This window comes from Artemia sp. Qi Xiang Cuo, chromosome 20 (assembly GCF_049724085.1).
Source record: "Artemia sp. Qi Xiang Cuo chromosome 20, ASM4972408v1, whole genome shotgun sequence".
Lineage (NCBI taxonomy): Eukaryota > Metazoa > Arthropoda > Branchiopoda > Anostraca > Artemiidae > Artemia > Artemia sp. Qi Xiang Cuo.
In genome coordinates, this window is record NC_142813.1 from 33741375 (window position 1) to 33762369 (window position 20995).

The window sequence follows — 20995 nt, forward strand, 5'->3', positions numbered from 1 at the left end:
GATGATCCGACCCATGTTTCGAGCCAGTATCTGCTCCAATGTACGATCTACTATTCGTAGCCATTGATTTCCAACAGCAGGACATGAGGATGTAATCAATCTGGCTTTTCGCTCTACCATATCTTGAATGCGACGTGGCTCTGTGGCTAGGCTTGTGTTTGAATAAGATATTGGTAATGACCAAATCATTCGTCATGACAAAGTGAAGAAGTCTTTATCCCCTGCTACATCTATCTCCAGGACCGAAGTGGTCAATGGCAGACTCAGCATTAGATACTTTTCCCCCTATTTTGGCGTTAAGTCGCCTCAAATAAAAATGAGGTCTCGTTTTGGGACTTTCTTAAGCGTATAAGTTAGAAGTCCGTAAAAAAGATCTGCTTCGCTTTCTGGTGCGTCTCTGGTTGGAGTATAAACTACAATAACTGATATGTTAAATAGGTGGCCTTAGAATCGCGCTCTTGCTACTCTATGTGAGATAGGTTCTCACTCTAGAAGTGACTTCGATGCGAAGGGGCTTAAAATGATGCCCACTCCACCATATGCAGATCCATCAAGGGATACGGAGTTGAAAAAGCAGAAAGAAGCGTCGTCCTCAGGAGTTCTAATCTCCGAGCCTTCCACAATGCCGTAGATTCGAGTTTCTGAAGCGTAAATTATGTCTATGTTGTAACGCAATAATTCACCAGCGATAAACGACTGGGTTGTCAGGCATTTCATCGAGCAGACGTTCCAGCACCCTACACTGAGGGGTTGTCTATGTTTCCGAAGTAGTATCTCAGTTTGCCAATTTTTCGGAGAAGGCGCTGATGAAACCTTCAACGCATCACTTTCCGGGAATGCCGTAGTATGGGATTGCCAATTTTTCGGAGAAGGCGCCGATGAAACCTTCACCGCATCGCTTGCCGGGAATGCCGTAGTATGGGTTGGACTCTTTACATTGACTTGCATTCGGACGTTTCGTGGAAATATATTTAACCATGCATTTTTACTGATAACTGAGAGAAACATATCTATGCCAATGGTAGGAAAAATAACCCCAAGGGAGTAGCAATCTCATTACTTAAAATATAAAATATGCTTCTATAGACCTTCTCAGCTCAACAGAATAGCAGCCCCGAACCGTTAAGCAATTTGTACGAACGTTTCAGTAAAAAATTTCTGAAAGTGTTCTCGAAGATGAGTGCTAGCATTAATTCTTTCATGTGAAATTTTGGAGGTTAAGGCGAATAATAGATAAAGTAAGAAACCCATTAACGTAGTATCAATAACTTTAAATCGTCTATAAGATAAATAACGAGTGTCAGAAGTAACAAATAGAACATATTAGCAATCACGCCATGAAAATGGCTAACATCCCAGGTTCCCATGGTACTGTGGACTAGGCTACCAGGCAGCGTTCCCCCGGCGAGCTACGCGTTGACAACATAATTCGTTGGTTATCCTATATAAGTTCATGGTCGTATCTACTAAGCAGAATTAGATTAATTTAATAGAAATATTTTGACTATATTGCACAAGAAATCAGGCTAAACCGTACAAAGGTAACAAAATTGATCTGGTAGGTGGTCTTTTTTACTCCTGTTTCTTCTTGTAGCCCAGCGTTTTCATATCCGCTTCCACAGTTTCCACTTCGAATGCAGAACCGTTTTCAATGGGATTTTCTAATCCTTTAAGACGATCTGTTTGAGACTGAGAAGTCCCTTCAAGATGTGAAACAGACGATTTCCAGCACTGGTTTTGTTTGGATTGACAACTGATGAATTTAGCCCAGCAGCTGCGGAAGCGTGCGGGAGAACAAGAAGGCTTACAGAGAAATGCTCGAGCAGAGGAAAAACTTTGAACAATGAACATATTTTTGCCTGTCCAAAATGTGGCTGGATTTGAGTCAATCCAAATACTAAGCTTAGGGCAATAGGGTAGTCTCTTCCACTCTTACACAGTATCTTCCAGGTCTACTTAGTAAACTTAGAAACAGAGCAAAAAGTGGTGCCAAGCTTGGCTGATCATGCTCTACTCCTATAGCAAAGCGAGGATGAAGCCTTTAGAAGTTTCCCACTGATAAATACGTGGAGTTGAAAAAAGGTTTTCGCATCTCGTCACAGAGCACGATCAAAAATTTTCTACACTCATACTTAAGCCCAATGGTAGCAGAAAGAGATACCTTTTCTTTGGTGGAAATCACTTCCATTCGGCCTCCATAATTCACATCCTTAACATCGACGTAGTAGTTGGTATAACCTGGGTTTATGAGGTGGGAACCATTTTCTTATAACTAGGCAGCAAAAAGTGGGATGCTACTGTCTTGCACACTTTAGAAAACGATAATAGACAAGAAGAATTTGGGTGTCTTTTGCATGCAATTGCCTGTTTATGTTTTCGACATGGGCCCTACTTCACAATACACGCCAGGAAGGCCAAGAACGTATCCAGGATTTTTTCCCAGGGGTGGGGTGGGTTACAAAAAACTTAAAAAAACGCATCAAAAACTTGTTTACATTCATTTTGATACATTCGAGGGGGGGGGGCAACCCCCTAACTCCCGCCCCTGGATACGGCCTTGAGGAAGGCAAATTAAGGCTTAAAAAACCTGTTGAAACCAGACTTTTTAGTTTGGCAGTGACCTTCCCTGGCTTTTGTACTAAGTCAAGCAATCCGACTGCTCCAAATATCGAGCTACAGCGGCTTATCTAGACAGTCATTAAGTAGCTAGCTATATCTCCCAAAACGCACTGTCAATTCCATAAGGTTTTACGATTCTAACACCTCACTGGCCCTTTTTGGGCTCTTAAAAATGGCCGTATACATTCTGACAAGAAACCTGAATTTCTTTTGGCAACTGTTTTTCGGCAGCATAAACACACAGGTGAATTGAAAAGCATGAGCAAACAAGAACAAATAAATTTAGGCCGTATTTTGACAGCTTCACATGCACACCACCCTGTTCCCCCATCATAATCGACGCACTGTCAAGGAAAATTTGTTAGGTTTGTCTTTGAAGCCCCAAAGTCTTGAATGAGTAATTTAGTTATGGCTTGGTAAATATCTTCGAATGTACATTGCTGAACTTCTATAGGTCTCAAGAAGGAATCTCGCATATCAAAACTGTCTACTTGATCAACAGCATTCATATCCAGTCAATGAACAACTATAACCAAGGTCTTTTTTTACTCAAGCCTATGCTCACATCAACTATTATCGAGAATTATTGCTGCTTGATGATTTTGTATAGATCTTCGAAACCACCTTCGCTAATTTTTCCTTCAACCTACACTATTTTCCATATAATTGTCCATTTTATAAAGTTGTGTCTCACCCCTTAATGCATGCCCGCTCCACATTAACATGCATCATAAAAAATTAACTCAGCCGAGCTGAATATATATATATATATATATATATATATATATATATATATATATATATATATATATATATATATATATATATATATATATATATATATATATATATATATATATATATATATATATATATATATATATATATATATATATATATATATATATATATATATATATATATATATATATATATATATATATATATATATCAGTATAACTTCATTGATGGATAGAGAACATGGAACCTTCTTAACTAAGCCAGCGGCATTAATAGGGGTGGGTGAATTGCCCATTAGAATATTAAAAACACGTTTTTTGGTTTAAAAAACCTTCTTCGGTATTATTACTATAAAAATGAAAAAAAAGAAAATTCTCCCTGCCCTTAGATTTTGAGAAATACGTTTTTTATATTCGGAAAAGAATCGAGAGAACCTTTGTATCTACTCCTGTATTTTCGTGAATTAGCGCTCATAAACTATGCAAAGGAAAAACAAACTTACTTAAAAAAAAAAAAAGTTAAAACTAACAATATTGATGGATGCTATTTATATGCTAAATGTCAAAGCTTGAACTGATCAGTTGATTCCTTTTCACTCTAATGTCGTTGAATTGACCTGTTCTATAAGCAAGGCGGCTAATTAATTAAACAGTACTGCTTTATCCAAATCGCTGGATACAAATTTGATTAATCGATTTTCGAGCGTTAAAAATAATTTTGACGTGATTTCTATTCACTCTTGAATCAGAGAATACTGTCAAAGCAACAAGTGAATAATAAACCAGCCAGGAGAATAATTTTCACAAATTACGAATATTAAGTCCTAAAATCCCTAAAAAAAAACAGAAGAATTTTTTCGAAAGTTTTCTATACATTTACCAGATCTTCGATTCAGAAACGAGCTAATAAATACAAAATGTACCGGAAAATTCGGATTGTTGGCGGAGGCTTTTCCGGTAGCAAATACTGAATTGACGCTTCTTGTAATTACAGGCACTACATGAAGCGAAATAAAGAACGCAATCAAGTTAGTCTAGTGAAAACAATCACTGATAGAGTAGTTATCAAAATTATTTAGACACTGCACCCATTTTTACCTAAAAAAATATTTTAGGTATCCCTTCTCAGTTACCGGTACTAAATAAACTATAGCTAAAATATAAATAAAATGGTACTTGTCTATTATATAAACACACTCGAGAAGTGAAGTTTGGTGAATGCTAATGAAATAAAACAAAATTATGATGAAAATATAATAGTTCAGAAACAAATTTGGGCTATATATTTGCACATTAGGGGGTGAGGTGGGATAAAGCATACCATATATTGAATACGTAACCTGAACAAACCTATTTTAACCTAAGAAAAAAAAAATACAATGAAAATAGAATACTTTATTAGCAAAATTGTGAAAACTACAACTTAGAAATATGCTCCCAGAACGCTGAAATGTCCTCAAGAATTGTATTAAAATGAACTTGGCCTTCTGCCTTTACTGCCACCCACCACATGTACTCTACTAAGTATGAATGTAAATGATGGTGGGATGTACCTTTGTGCCGTTTATTCCTTCTCTTTGCGAAACCCCACGTTCTCTCTACTTTTTGGGTAGAGGCGCCGGTTTCTGGGTCGACAAAATTATTTTTGTGGTTCACTTTCAAATGAGTTAAACCTGCTTGTTCCAGCTCAGTTGAGTTGTAACCCTTCCATCAATCTGAAATGATTCTTGAACATCCATGGTGAGACACTATATTCTATCACTAGTATGAAGTAGGTCAAGAATCGCGTTAATAATGAACTTTTCTTTGTCTTTAAGACGGTCAGCTGAAGCTCCCAATTTAATAATTCCCAAATCAGCTTCACAATTTTGCTAATAAAGTATTCTATTTTCGTCATACTTTATTGTCACCAAACTCCACTCCTCGAGTGTGTTTTATATAATAGACAAGTACCAATAAAACTGCCAGTCCTAGAGTTAAAATGTTGTTTTTTTGTTGGCTGGCCGCGTACCCCTTAAAATTATTTGTGCACCCCCAAGGGGTACGAGTATCACAGTTTGAGAACCACTGGAGTAGATAAATGATTTTTAATTCTGTGTCTTCGATATCCAGTTAGGTCGAGAATATTATTAAAAATTAATTTATTTTGTTTATTTTTATTTAGCTATTTGTTTATTTTATTATTATTTATTGTTTTGTTTTTCTTAGGAGGGAGGAGGGGGGTAGGATGGCTGGTAGTGATTGTGTATTTAGGGTTTTGTAAAGCGTGATGTCTACTACCCATACAAGTTTTATAAACTTCGGGTTTTGTTGTTAATGTGTTTTATTTCTTTAATAAAATCATTTTTCTCTCTTTCAATCAATAAACTATATGCATTCAAAACTACCGATCCCATCAAACGAAATAACATATATTGCATATAACTAATTATTTCATTAAAAGGTTGTTTTAAACAATTATAAACATTTAAACTCATGCCTGTTTTTCAAATTTTTTTCTGACCGTAAGTTTTGCCCGAACATAAGGCCCTATCAATTATAATGAATTAGCATAAAAGCTAAGATATAGTTAAGCAAATGCTCTTTTTCTGTCAAGACTTTAGCGTAGAGATTAGCCAACGGAAATATAGCACCGAGTGTTGGTAGGCCTACTATAAATCAACATCCCTCTTCCTGTTCAGCAAAGATAAAAATTCCAGTCAGTTGTCATTAGAATTCCATGATCATAAAACCAAAGAAATGAGGATTTTATCACTGTTGTTATTAGTATATCAGGTACCTAGTGTAAATAAAGGACTGACTTTTACTAATGTTTATTCTATAGGTGAAGGTGCCGAATCGGGCAATGAGGCAAACGATTTGCCCCACTCCCTAGTAAAAGTGAAAGACATAGGTATCATTCTTAATAGAAAAGTGTATATCGGTGACATGTTTGTAACTCTCTAGTTTGACGTCATAGGCCCCTGGGAAACGATAAATGGGCATTTAAGAATAAAAACCATAAAAAGACATCGATTTTCCGTCATAAACGAATACAATTAAATTCAAGAGACATAAGTACTTTTTCTTATCCTAGAAATGGCGAAAAAGGAGATGACTTTTGAAACTCAGATTCTAGTCAAAGTATTCGACAAGCTTTTCCCCAGGAAAGCAAGAGTCATGAAAGCATATATTGTCATTCTCACAAATAATAAAAACAAATCATGATGTTGTAAATTCTGATATAAATAAAAAGTCTATATAAAAAGATTCTCTTTCAGAAGAAATGACGTGCCTCCAGTGGTTATGGTGACTAATATCCTGTACTGAAATCCGGCAAATATCTTGACATTCACTACATAATGTTACCCCCCCCCTTATCACTAATAATCGAGACCAGTGATGGCTACAAAACTTCAGATCCACAAGCGATGATATGAAGCTCTTGCATTTTACAAAGCTCTGAAAATGAACAACCCCAGCTGAAGTTTTACTGTAGAAATCTATACCGTAAAAGACGGGCTAATGATTGACGGGGCCCAGGAATGTACTTGATTCTGAGGATAACTTGCCCTGGGATTATCCTTGGTTAGTAATTACCATGCCCTAGTTCAAAGCAAGATTAAAAAAACTTGACAAATTTTTGGGTCTTAATATTTGAGATTTGATCATCAGTGTTTCTATTGTTGATGTTCTTTGTCCCTATAAGACCTTTGTTTGCTTGCTATTCGGTTACTTCGCTGTTGGCTTTTTCAAAACATCTCATGACAACATAGGTACAAAAAAAAGAAGCGATGTGGGATAGGGACAAAGAATGCATTCGAGGAGAATCAGTGCGGAGTTGGCAAATTTGGCGTTTAAAAGTTATTTATTAATCAATGATCAATCTTTTTCCAAGTGATGTAAATGCGTCAAACTCAAGATCAAACAACGTTAAAGGCAAATATGGAGCTTCAACCCCATTTGATGCACTATCTTTGCCCTAGATTCCAGCAAAGCGGGGTTGGCTCAACTCAATTTTCAAACAATCACAGGAGGCTAATATTACATGTAACTGCTTATTTAATCACCAATGTTGAATGCTGTCCCTTTCAAATTGTCTCCTTCCTGATTTGATACACTTACTCTAACGTGTTTTTTACATTATGAATTGTGAATGTTTTTTTTTTTTTTATTAAACTCCTTAGATAGCCCTACTAAGCTATTCACATTTGCCAGAAAGGCCAAAATTTGTTCCGGATCGTCTTAGCTAAGAAAAGAATCCGAAAAATAAAATGTTAAATTCAAAAGACCTTTGTTCTGACAAGATGTAAATTTCAAGCGAGAACGAATAAGCGACATCGCTATATGAACTTTCGCTAGTATATCCGATTAAAAGTAAGCTTAGCTGAAGTCTTCTTGGAAAGTTTTTTCTAACTTTTTTTTTTTGAAAAAAAATTTTTGAATACAAATCTGAAAAAGAATATCTTTACCAACGCAATAATAGCAAATTTTATTTATGTTAAATAAAATTTTGCCCGCTCGAACAACGATTTTTTCAACATTGATTCGAAACACAAGCGAACCGAATATTTATCCACACGAAGACGTCTTTCAAAGGGGCTCCACGAAATCTGTATTCCAAAGCAAAATGCGACTTAGATCAGTGACTATTAACGACTAATTAACGACTAATTAATTTAATATTGACTAATTAACGACTCTGTTGAATTAAAAAAAAACAAGTTTTTTTCAACTGAAAGTAAGGAGCAACATTAAAACTTAAAACGAACAGAAATTATTACGTGTATGAAGGGGATTGCCCCCTCCTCAACCCCTAGTTATTCATGCTAATGTTTTTTAGTACTTTTAAAAAAAGCTTCCTATTGTTTTTACAAAACGAACCTTGTGTTTCAGGAGTAGGTCTGACAGAATTGGGACAAAATTTCCAACTTTAGCGTAAAGAGTTAGGTGTTGAGGAGGAGGCAATCCCCTCATACACGTAATAGTTTATGTTCATTTAAAGTTTTAATGTTGCTCCTGGCTTTCAGCTGAAATAACTTGTTTTTCTAATTTTAATTTCTGATCGTTTTTAAGCAATGTCAGGAAGTCTGGCCCCGCCTCCACAGAGAAATACCCCCCCCCCCCCAACCCCCACGGAAAATCCTCTAGACAATTCAATCCCGGTAAAAAATTTACCCCGGACAATTACCCTAAACGGTGGCCGGCGTCTAACCCCCCGGAAAATACCCCCCGCGGAATAGACCTCCCCAGTGAACAACCCCCCCCCCCGTTGAAAATAGGAGTTTTCAAAGTTAAGAATTTTCGTTGAGTTTTATTTTTTTATTTCCGTAGTGGGGAGGCGTTTCGGTACATGTGAATTATAGACCAGTCACTCAAGTTTACGCTGTGTAAAATTCGAGACCAAACCTTCTTGTTCGTTAGTTTTTTTCAGCTTAGCGCGAAACAACACAAAGAGAAGTGACAGAATGTATGGAATATATATAGTTTGGGCTATATATTTGCACATAATGGGGGGGGGGGGGTAAAGTATTTGGACAGTTTGAAGTCAGAAATTTTTTTTCTAGGTATGGCCACCAAACATTAAAGTAGAATAGCGAAGTATCTGGAAATTTTGTAAAAAAAAAAAAAAAAAAAAAAAAAAAAAAAAAAAGTATAAAGTATAAAGTAAATGTATGTTTCATTTAAGTGTTTTTTTCCAAGTGTTAAGTGTTTTTTTTTTCAATGACCGTATTTCCAAGTATTAAGTACTATTATTAGGTTAATGTATTGTTTCATTTAAGTGTTTTATGATGATCGCTGATCAAAGTATGTTATTTGTGCCTTTCGTTTACGTTATTTTACTATGTTCATGGCCGTATATTTGGCTTTAAAATACGCGTCTCTATCTATCTATATAATATGCAGAATACTTGTACCAAACACATTTTGCATGCATACCCCCTATACTTTACCCCCCCCCCCCTAATATACAAATCTATAGCCCAAATTTGTTTCTAAAGTAATGAAGAAACTAACGTAAAAACTGGTGTGTTCTCGAATTTTACACAGCATAAACTTGTAACACAGCGTAAACACAGCGTAAACACAGCGTAAAAGTGAGTGGCGCATAATACACAAGTACCAACCCCCCCTCCGGAAATAAAAAAATAAAACTCAAACAACAGTCTCAAATTTGGAAAGCCGTATTTCCCACGGGGGGGGGGGTATTTTCCGTGGGGGGTATTTACCGGGGGTATTTTCCGGAGGGGGGGGGGGGTAAACGCCTAGAACCACCCTTAACAACTCCACGCGTAAAACTGAGACGGAAAGGAGAAAGCAAGACATTTAAAAAGAATTTTGTATAGCAATTCTGGCAAATTCCCCCAGTGTATAATTTCTTCTGACAAGTTCAACCCCTGGAAACTTCCCTCCTCATAGAAAATTCTCCCGTGGAAAAACCCCCAGCAAAAAATTCACCCCCCCCCAACATCCGAAAATGTAATCATTCTTCACAATAACAAATAGTATGTATATAAACATGGGCAAACTTTATGACTTAAATACCTTTCCCCTGAGGCTGTGGGGGTCATGGCTATCTCAAAATTTTGATCAAACGACTTCGGGACAAAAAGGGGCGATGGAGCGGGCCAGGTTGCCCTCCAATCTTTTTGGTCACTTTAAAAGGACACAACAACTTTTAATTTCCGTTCGAATGAGCCCTCTCATGACATTCTAGGACCACTGGGTCAATACGATCACCCCTGGAAAAAAATACACAAAAAAATACACTTACTTGATCTTTCTTCTGGTCAAAAATACAAAAGTCCACATTTTTTCCAGATAGGAGCTTGAAACCAATATAGTAGGGTTTTCTGATACGCTGAATCTGATGGTGTGATTTTCATTAAGATTCTTATAATTTTAAGGGATGGTTCCTCCTTTTTTCGAGAATCAGGCGAATCTTCTCAGGCTCGTAGCCTTTAATCGGTAAGACTAAACTTAATGAAACTTATATATTTGAAATCAGCATAATAAGCTGATTGTTTTGATAATCTTTTGGTATTAAAATTTCGTTTTTTAGAGTTTCGGTTACTATTGAGCCGGGTCGCTCCTTACTTACAGTTCGTTACCACGAACTGTTTGATACCATGCTTACAGTTTTCCCGTTTGCCTTTTAACAGGTGTTATGAGCCGAGTTAATATAAACAACCCTAGTTTGTGCTGCTTGTGTTGCATTTGAGCCGTTTTGCGAAAGAGAAAAAAGCAGCTGCGCAATCTAGGAACTATATATATATATATATATATATATATATATATATATATATATATATATATATATATATATATATATATATATATATATATATATATATATTATATATATATATATATATATATATATATATATATATATATATATATATATATATATATGTATATATATTAATAAGTTGACTTGAGATACACCTCTACACTTAGGGGGGGGGGGGGCAGCCGAAATTCTGCTCCTTATACTTTACGATCGTCCAAGAGCCAGCCCCCCCCCCCCAAGAAAAAGTTAACGAAGATTAATATGCACGAAAACTGGCATACAGATGCTCCAATATTACATCCAAAGAAATAGTTTCTGATCTTCCATTCAAGGTTTGGACTAGGCCTTACAATCTACTACTACTACTACTACTATCAACAACTCACCGCAGCACCAAGCCGCCTGAGGCCAACAAAGCTACGCACGCTCCTCCTCCACCCCAATATATTCAAATCATTCATTAAGTATTTAAACAAAAGTGATAAATATCATCTTTCTGCTTATTTTAGATTACAATTGAAATTAATGGACTTCCAACACCAGATGTAGGAGACGAGGCGAACTGGGCAGTATCCTGCCCACATGATTGCACCTGCTACATGTCAACATTGACAGAGATGGAAGAAGACACAGAAAGAACAGAATACATCATAAAAGAGGTGAGGTCCGTTTGGATTTATAAACATTTATTTTCATCTTATGACATCTTTCAACACTTACAGGTGCGATGCAATTACATTAGCCTAATATATGAGTGGAATGCCCACTTAAGCAAAACATTCTATAGAAGCACCCATATTGCTCACAATTTACACATTCATGATCTACACTATACTAATTATACTAGGATAATGTAACTGTAATTCTACTACTGTAATTTTACTGTATTACTTCTGTAATTTTTTAGAGTATATTTCTGGATGTTTACTTTGATCATTGCTAAATTATACACAAATAAATAGTCTCCTGACAAATACCTTTCTGAACATATAATCTATCAACGAGTGTAAGAAAAACAGAATAAACAACTTTCCTTATGGGACAAAGATGGGAGTTCCGGTAATAGCCACCCTAAGAAAAAAAAGAAGAAAAAAAAATTGTCCTTCTGACGAAAGTTGTCCTTCTGACGAGGAAGACTATATTTCTGTTTACTGACAAATCAAATACTATATATCTACTGCCTCCTAAACTCGTGAAGGCCAGAGCTTCATTTACACTTTGCTGAAAACAAAATATACTTTTAAAATTTTCTTTTTTATAATCAAAACAATAAAAATCAAAGATTGCTGAGATTTCCAGGAGGCAATCTTATTATATATTAAACGATCAGACTACTTTCATTAGTTCTTTTTAGTAATACTTATTATTACGGTGATTCTTTTTGTCGATGTTTTGGCAGCAGAAAACTACACAGCTTAAAATACACTTTGTTTCAATAACACACAAATGACGCTCGCGCCATTTAGAGGGTTTGAGTGGGAGGAAGATGGGAATCAATGTTCTATTTGTAAACACTGATTAGATGTGATATTATTTTTGCTTTGTTGTTGCTGATATGACGAATCAAAAATAAAAACACAGCTCGAAATACTAGTTGTTTTCAGTAAAGTGCAAATGACCCTCTTTTTTTAAAAGGTCTAGGGACCGTAGAACTAATCCAATTTAAATTTATTGCTGTTCGTTTTAAGTTTGACTTGGTCGTTCTTCTTAATTTTTGTTCGTTTTAGGATTCATTTTGTGCATCTGTAGCAGCATCTGTTACTTTTATTTTTTATGTAACTTTATTTTAATTTTTGTTCGTTTTGGATTAATTTTATTCATTATATGTTTGCTTTAAGTTAGAATTATTTTTTGACTTTGTCTCTGGCATGTCTCAGGTTTTAATATGCCTCTTTACCTTTCTTTGAAAAACGTTTTTAAAACTCATTTACAACAATGGTCAGGCTTATGAAATAGGCGCTTAAGAATCTCCCGGCGATCCCAACATGAAGCTAACAAAACATTTTAATCATATTTTTTTTATTATTATAAATCAAACAACGCCATACAACACAGCGTTCTGTAATGCACATCACAGTATAGTAACATAAATATTGATCATCACTCCCTCCCAAAAAACAACAACACACACAAAAAGATTAAGTCCTTTCCTTTCTTTTACCCTTTCATTAATATATTTACAAACCTAAATGATTGTCCTTTCTAAAGTTGTCTACAGGATCCCGGAAACCCGAGGGTATTACCCTCAAAAAATTAATTCATAAATGAGGAAGCTACTGGGCGCCCAGCTAGAATGTGTGCCACATCCTGAACTCCTAAATTTCATTTGAGGCAAGAATAATCCGCATCTTAGGCATGCCTTTTTTTCTAAACCTTTTTCCTATTTTACTATGGTGGACAATTAGCTCAAATACGAAACCAGGTCCCTAATATCTCGGACGGCTAGTTTAAAATAATGCTCAAATCGAAAACCTCTTTAACTTCGACATAAAACTTCAACGTCAACTTACTGGCTGGATCCAAATTTGGATTTCCATTCAATGTTAGTCTTAATTTCCATGTTTCACCAACTCCATTTCTGATTTTGGAATTCCTATTTTCCCAAAGATTTTCATTAAAAAAAAAAACAATACATGAAATCTACAATAATTTTGCTTGAAAATTTACGGGTACTGATGAGCTTGTACGTACGCAACGGACAGGAGGGGATCCTAAGTTCAGCGCCCTCAAAAGCTTCCGGATCTTTACTGCTTGTCCCTTGGTTTCCCATGCCTTTTCTTTCGTCTTTTAGTTTTGTATTGTCTCAGATTTGATTTTCTCCCGAAATAATTTCCTCCATAGGCAGCGTTTCGATAGGTCAAAGTAACTAATTATTTTACTCAAACATTGAGCATTTTACAAAATTTTTACTGAAGTAATATTTTAAGTTAATGTACTTGAAATACTTTGCACCACTAGTAAGGATTATATTATGGTCATTAAGGAGCTAAAGTGCGCATTGTCTTTCAAGATGTTTGGTTGCTAATGACTAGCAAATTGAATTAATTTCACGATTTTTCAGGATGTAGCTGTTACAGAAACCCCACAAGCAGAGGAGGAATTGCCATTAAAGGCAGCAGTGTGTATGATAAATCAGCTAACTAATTTGAAAAACCTGTTTTCGTTGCTGTCTCCTGATACTGAAGTAAGTTTCTGATATAGTAAGGGCACCTTCATTTATTTAATGTTTAGAGCGAGAAAAAGTTCATTTTAACTAAAGACTAATATTCATTAACAATCATCTCGAACAGACCTGTCACGTGAAAATCTATACAGATTAGTTTGTGACAGGACTCAATATTGTAAGCACTTACTAATTATATATATAAAAAAAGAACATAAAGGAAGAATAAATGCATTTTTTATAAACAAATAAGAAATAAAAGTCATAGGAACATAGATATTTCAAGAGGCTCGCGCGCCTTCAACAAAATGTACTATTTCAACTTCAAATATCATTTAAGACGACTTGCTGTACCTCAAAGAGTGTCCAACATTTGTAATAAAAATATGAAACAATTATTATACATAGTGATCAAAGGTTATTTGAAGTAATATAGGTAAAGTGGTACCGAGATTCGAAAAGAAATTATTTTCCAACTAGCGTCACAGTTGAGCAAGCAATTCATATAATAGCAGACTAGGTAAATCAGCAGGGGGAAAAGATCCAGGCGAGGGAAATGTTTTACTTTTCTTTTTAAAAATCCAAATACTCTGCTAATATTTGTAAATAAAATTTGCAACCAACAGGCATTTTGATGCCCTTTTGCAATCACGCCCATATCAAATATTAGACATAGCCTACAAAGTAAAAATCAGGGAAAATAAATTGTAATTTATATTTTTTATTTTCCACTAAAACTTATTTTTTCAAGTTAGAACATAAAAGCCGTTCAATCAATTCCGAAGAAAGTTCGTTTTAATTAGTGAAATATTTTATGTAACGGCATTGTCAAAATACTCCTCGTACCTGAGATGTTTTTCCAAAAATGCGCATTTCACAATTTACACTCTTTAGTTCTCATTAGGATCAATGTCACAATACAAAAATGATCAAGCTATTAAAAATTTTCGCTAACATAAGGCTTGTGAACCAATGTACCTGATTATGTTGCCTGAATTCCTTCGCTCAAACTGCGTAGAAAAAGAAGAAGAAAAGACGAAAAAGAACTGCACGGCCAGGGAATGGATTAAATAGTCTTATTGCCTTCTGTTACTGTGATATTAACCATTTTTGAACAAATCCTTTTCAAAATTTCTTTTCTAAGCGCTGCGGGAGCGTCCATAATTCATGTGAGTATTCAAACATGAATATTTATACCTGGCAGAGGAGGCCTCTATCCCAGGCTTACAGGAAAACGAATTTGCTATTTTTCCCTATAATTTTACATGTCATTTTACGTTTTGGTTAATTTGACAACGCAAGAAAAGACTTCTATATGCGCTCCTGCTGGGAACGCTCCAGTTTGTATGAGATTTCATGCTCAATGTCTGCAACCTCTGAGGAAAGATTTCCTGATATTTCCCATTAAAAAGGAAAGGGATATAATATACTTCTAATACAATTTTTAAGGTTTCTGATTATGAAAAACTTAGCAAAAGAATATTAGATTTCCATCCTTCCTAATTTCGCATCACAATTGGTGTTTCTTTCTCACTTCCTAGCAATAAATTTTCTAACAAGGACTTTTAGTGGTTATAAAATAAAATTTTTTGCTATCCATTCTGAATTTTTTTTTTGGATTGTATTCTAGTGTTTACGGATACTCTCCGGGTTCAGAAATGAAAAAGAAAGTGACATCTGAAATTACTCCAAAAGCAAAAAAGGTTCGATAATTGTGACACAAACATCCAAATGATGTGATTTTGTCAGATTACATTTTATGTACTTATTTAACTAATCTAGTAGTTTTTGGCCAACTTAAACCTCGATTTTTGTTTTGAACCAGGAGCAACCATGCTTGAGGCATCAAATTCCAGATTCTAATGTTTCCTCTAATTTTGAAAGAGTAATGATAAAAAGATCGTGGTTGCAGCTATAGCTGCTATAGCTATAGCTGCAACCTAGAAAAGGGCGAACCTCGCCTCGGCCTAAAGTAACCTAAAATTAAAAATCGCTTTAAAAAAACTGGCAAGTGAAAAAAAATGGCCATTTCCAGCTGATTCAGGAATGGTATTTTATATGAAAGACAAGAGTATTACTATAAACAACATCAATAGTAACTACTTATTATTTCAGATGCTCACTATGATACAATCGCAAGAATCTCCTGATTTCAGAATTAGCCGGGATCACCTATCCAACATGGATAATCTACGGGTGTTAATCATACAAGGGGCACACTTTCAAAACTTCCAGGAACACGGCACATTTCATATTCATGGCACAGAGGATCTACCCAAGTTCCTTATAAGCTGGGACGCATTTACTCCTCTATCCGCAATTGAAGTAATTGATATTGAGAACGCAGAGATTGAACCCGCTCCAAAAGATATTGATTTGAGTACAATAGGAATAAAAAAGAGAAAGAGAAATAAAAAGAAGAGAGAGGCACCAGATGACGATTTTCTACTAGTAGAAGAAACAACAAATAAGAAAATATACGTGGAGGATGGAGGAGCTGTGACAATACTCCACGAGCTAGTTTTTCTTCCAGGTCAAGAAGAATCGTCAAAAATAGTACCGTATGAGGTTTATAAGGCAGAAATAGGACAGAAAAGTACTTTTGAGTCAGTATTTTTTCTTAAAAACTTAAGAACGATTCGACTAAATCGCTGCAAAATTCCACCACTCAGTGTTAATACCTTTGCCGGCTTGGACAACCTACGTCACGTGATTATCCAGTATTGTGACCTTAAAATTCTTCCTGATCTTTTATTTGCCAAGGCAACAAATGTAGAATCATTAATTTTGTCAAATAATGAAATCATTGATCTAAATAGTGAAGCATTCGCAGGGTTGTTTGAGCTGCAACACCTTGACTTATCATACAATAATTTGACTCACATCTCAGAAACGTCATTTGCACCCATGCCAAGCCTCCAATTTATCAATTTGAGAGGAAATTCCTTGCGCATTTTCCCAAGTACTTTTGAAGTAATGAATGCGACTAGAAGAATTTACCTCGGAGATCCTCATGACTCAGAAGCAACAATTGAAATAATACCAGGGGCTTTCAAAGGTCTTCGGTATCTCCATCATTTAAGCATTCATGGCTTGCGGACGATGTTTTTAGACAGTGAGCTCTTACGGGGAACTAAAACCTTAAGTGAGCTGGTCATTGAGGGACAAGTCCATGAACTAGCATTTGACGCTTTTATTCATAATCCAAAGCTACGGAAGCTTAACCTAAGCCATTGCCAAATTCGTGACATGTCTGTGGATTCTTTTCAAAACCTCCACGGATTACAAGTGCTCGACCTTTCGCACAATGAAATTGAGGAGCTCCCCCCTGGAATTTTTGACAACTTGCAATCACTCAAAGAGCTGTGGCTCACTGGTAACCAGCTGCAAGAGCTCCCTGAAAACGTATTTCAAAGCCTTCACACCAAACTCATTCGACTTGATGAAAACCCGTGGCACTGCACCTGTAATCTAAAGCAACTTAATCCAGCTGTCGTAAGCAAAGTGCGCACAACAAAACACCCAATTGTTTGCGACAAAGCGTTTGACAAACCCTCATTATGCCATAGTGCACATATACTAAAATACAGATATGATAAAATGGTAGCACCAAGATGCAAGACACCTGCCAGATGGGAACACTGGAGTGTGTTTGATGTGCTCCGTAAGGAACTGAAATGTGAACAGCGTTTTCCCTTGACAAACAGACCTAACTCCGTCAACTTCAACTACCTAAACTTGAAACAACTTCTGAGAAATTTTGAAAAATATGCAGAGGCTCATGAGGATAGTAGCGACGAAGTTGAAGTAACATACCTTGAAACCCACAATGAAGAAGATCCTGAAGGAGGGGAGCTTATTGAAGACGACGAGTACTATCAACCAAGACATGATGATACATTTTACGAGTTCAATATGGGTGAGTACTTCATTAGCCACAGTCGTTCTTTTTACTTATTTAACGAGGTCCAATTGTATACGCGTTCCAGTAAAATGTTAAAACAAGTCATTTGACCAAATTATGATAAAAAGAAAAGGAATCCATGTAATGACTAAAACCAAGCATTACCATTGATGGGTGAATTTGAAATTGGTGAATTTTACATATATAATTTCAGAACACAAATTACACTAAAAAAAAGAAAAAAAAAGAATTAGTTTAAATAAAATCTGGAATGTAAACCCGTTTTTAAAGGTTTCATTGACCTAAGTTAACAACTTTGCAAGAATTTGCCATTCACCAGGTCTTGATAAAATAACTGGCTTTATCACCTTACTGAGACTTTCACATCTTAATTATGTAATATATATATATATATATATATATATATATATATATATATATATAAAAAAAAAAAAAAAATATATATATATATATATATATATATATATATATATATATATATATATATATATATATATATATATATGTGCTTAATAACTAAATGCTTACTTCACAGAAAATTCCAGCTTAAAGGATTTGCAAAGTCGCTCATAAACACCTTCCTTAATGAAAAATGTTAAAGTCTGGTCGGGCTACCTGCTCTGAACATTTCATTCTATTTTGTTGAAATGTTTCATTTTTTCCACAATTCTTTGTCTATTTTGCAAGATCGAATTTCATTTGCTAAGAATTGGAGATGATTTTTTTTTACCATCAGTTGCTGCAAAAAATAAAAAGAAGAGGTCCAAAAGTCAATGATGAAACTTGTGTTAAACTTCGGTCTTTTTTATGTGTAGTTTTGTGTTCCCAAAGTATTAATTAAAAAAATACAGTTTTTCAGATAAAAATAAAGACCAACACTAAAACCTAAAGCAGTTCGAAATTAAAATGAATAATCTTTAAACTTTAAAAAGAGTAGAAATTAACACAAATAAAATTGGACTGTCTGCCTCACATATCCCTAAAGGCGAGGAGGTCATTTATCCTTTACTGCAAATAAAATATATTTTACAGTTTTTTTTTTGCTTTTTCACTATGATATTGAGAAATTGAACTCTACTCAAACTGTATCTATGTTGAAAATTTTGCAGACTGAAAATCCTTTTATGATTCCTGTTCTACCAAGGTGCAGCATGCATACCTGTCTGCCAAAATTTGGCATTGGGGTGTTGGAAGGGCCACTAGCCACTTCGGTTATCCAGTCGTATATTCAGTCTCGTTTGTTTGTTTGTTTTTCATAGATTTTTTTCTCTGTTGGTTTCCAGTCGTATACGTAGATTCAATATTCTTACGTGATTCCGAAGGCACAATATATCCACCCAGTCAGTGTGCAGCTTCACTTGTTTTGCATTGACTTGGGACTTTAAGCGTTTTCGCACCGCGTTCATGAAATTCCAAAGCTTCGACTTACACCGTTTTTACGCGGAATCATGACCTAGCTCGTTTCTGCATCAAGTACGAAATCAGCATAATATGAGATCAATAGTCCTGGCTTGATAGTCTTTTAGCAGGTCAAATTAAAACGAATATAAATTACTATGAATTAATAAATGAAACGTAAAAGCAACCGAGATTCCACCGATAAGATTGGAGCTGCCGACCTTTTATACCCTCAAAAGGTTAGGGTGTCATTTGCGATTCACTGAAAACAAAGTATAATTTGAAAATCCTTGTATTATTCAGGTTCAAACAAGGCGCAATACCCATCTATCGAGGGCCACCAAGTAGGTCTGTAGTCTGGCCCTTTTTGCACCAAGTCAAGACTTAAAGCGCTTCCGCACAGCGTCACAAAATCCTCACAGCTTAGACTTAAGAGGATTTTTACATCAAGTGATGACTTAGCTCATTTTTTTCACTAATTGTGGACTGACTGTGAAATAAGCCTAATTTAGAATCAATGGCCCCGAACCGTTGTTTCCCTTTTTTTATGACTCATTTTATGTCAAAGCTGAGCTAACACTTTCAACAGTTTTCGAAAGATTCTTTTTGACATGCTATTTAGTAATTACGGGGGGGGGGAGGGAAGGGGGCTGGAAGAAACAAGCGCCATTTGTGGATTAGCCGTTTACTCCCCGTTACCTAGCCATCATATAATTGAAATTATTTTAGAATCAGATTCATCACTTTAGGACAAGAAGTTATTCTTATCAAAAAAAAAAATATTTTAAAATTTTTAGACGTGAAGTTCATTTTAAAGATTTAAAAAGCCAATATGATGGCGATTAATTTCTTGTTCGACCTCACCTATGTTCGCATGTTTTTTTTTCTTTTTTTTTTTAATTTATGATTAGGTTGCATGCTATTTCTTATAGATCTGTTCAATTGGGGGAGGAGGAAAGGTAAATCTTAATGTGAGACGCAGTCCCGAGGTTGTTTTATGATGTTCGGAATTCGTCAATCGTAAATGATAGATCTGTTTTTCTTTCAGAACATCCCTTCGCACACCTAAAAGAATCGGAGAATTCACTTGTTAAAAGCAAGCTTAACATGTACAGAAAGCTAGCACCATATGAAATGGAAAACGAAACTATAAACAAAGAAGATCTTTCAAAAGTGATTGAAAAACAAGTAGACAATATAGTCAGTGCAATACAAGAAAACGACAATTTCGTTACTAGTGACGATGATGACGAAAATAATGACGATTATAGTATTGTTGAAACATCTGTCACAAACCAGCCCGAAATGGTTGATGACGACACAAACCGTGTAGAGAGGAAACAGAAAGGACAAATGGAGACTATTACAACCTCTGCAAATGGCTTTACCAAAGAAAAAACATCGGAAGCCAGTATACCACAAACGAAAGTCATCAGAAATAACTTGATAAATGACATTTTCACTATCCTCTCTTCGTCGTTTTTTCCAAAGGTGCAAGAGTGGAGCGATCAGACAATCGAGAATAAAAAGGAAATTAATGATCCAATGGCTTGGGAAAAAAACACAGAAGTGCGGAGAACCCCGAAAGAATTGTTAGAGGATAAAGAATACATATCGAAACTATCGAGAAAATCTTTGAAGCTTTTGAAAGAAAACGCAGGAATATTCCCATAAAAATAACAAATACAATTTTATAACTCATATTTGTACAATAATAAAACGGTTAACATTTTTACTTACAGAATGAACAGAATTTACACACTTTCCACGTTAGGGAATGCAGTCTTTTTGTGTCAATACTCTACCTAAAAGGTATTTTCGCGAAAAATCCCATTCAACTAAACATATTGGTGCCGATCCTGCAACCAAAGGGGACA

At 35.4% G+C, this 20995-nt stretch overlaps 2 protein-coding genes across 3 annotated transcripts in view; one reads left to right on the forward strand and one right to left on the reverse strand.

Annotated features, from left to right (window-relative positions):
• The window catches only part of LOC148940128 (congested-like trachea protein), an 83016-nt gene that overhangs the window by 12957 nt on the left and 49064 nt on the right, over positions 1 to 20995 (reverse strand). The window lies entirely within an intron of this gene.
• On the forward strand, positions 6067 to 20847 carry LOC148940129 (uncharacterized). Its single transcript, XM_089106274.1, has 5 exons — positions 6067 to 6134; positions 11142 to 11291; positions 13694 to 13816; positions 15911 to 17714; positions 20167 to 20847. The coding sequence occupies exons 1-5, from the start codon at positions 6099 to 6101 to the stop codon at positions 20790 to 20792; spliced, it is 2739 nt and encodes a 912-aa protein (XP_088962400.1). The 5' UTR covers positions 6067 to 6098; the 3' UTR covers positions 20793 to 20847.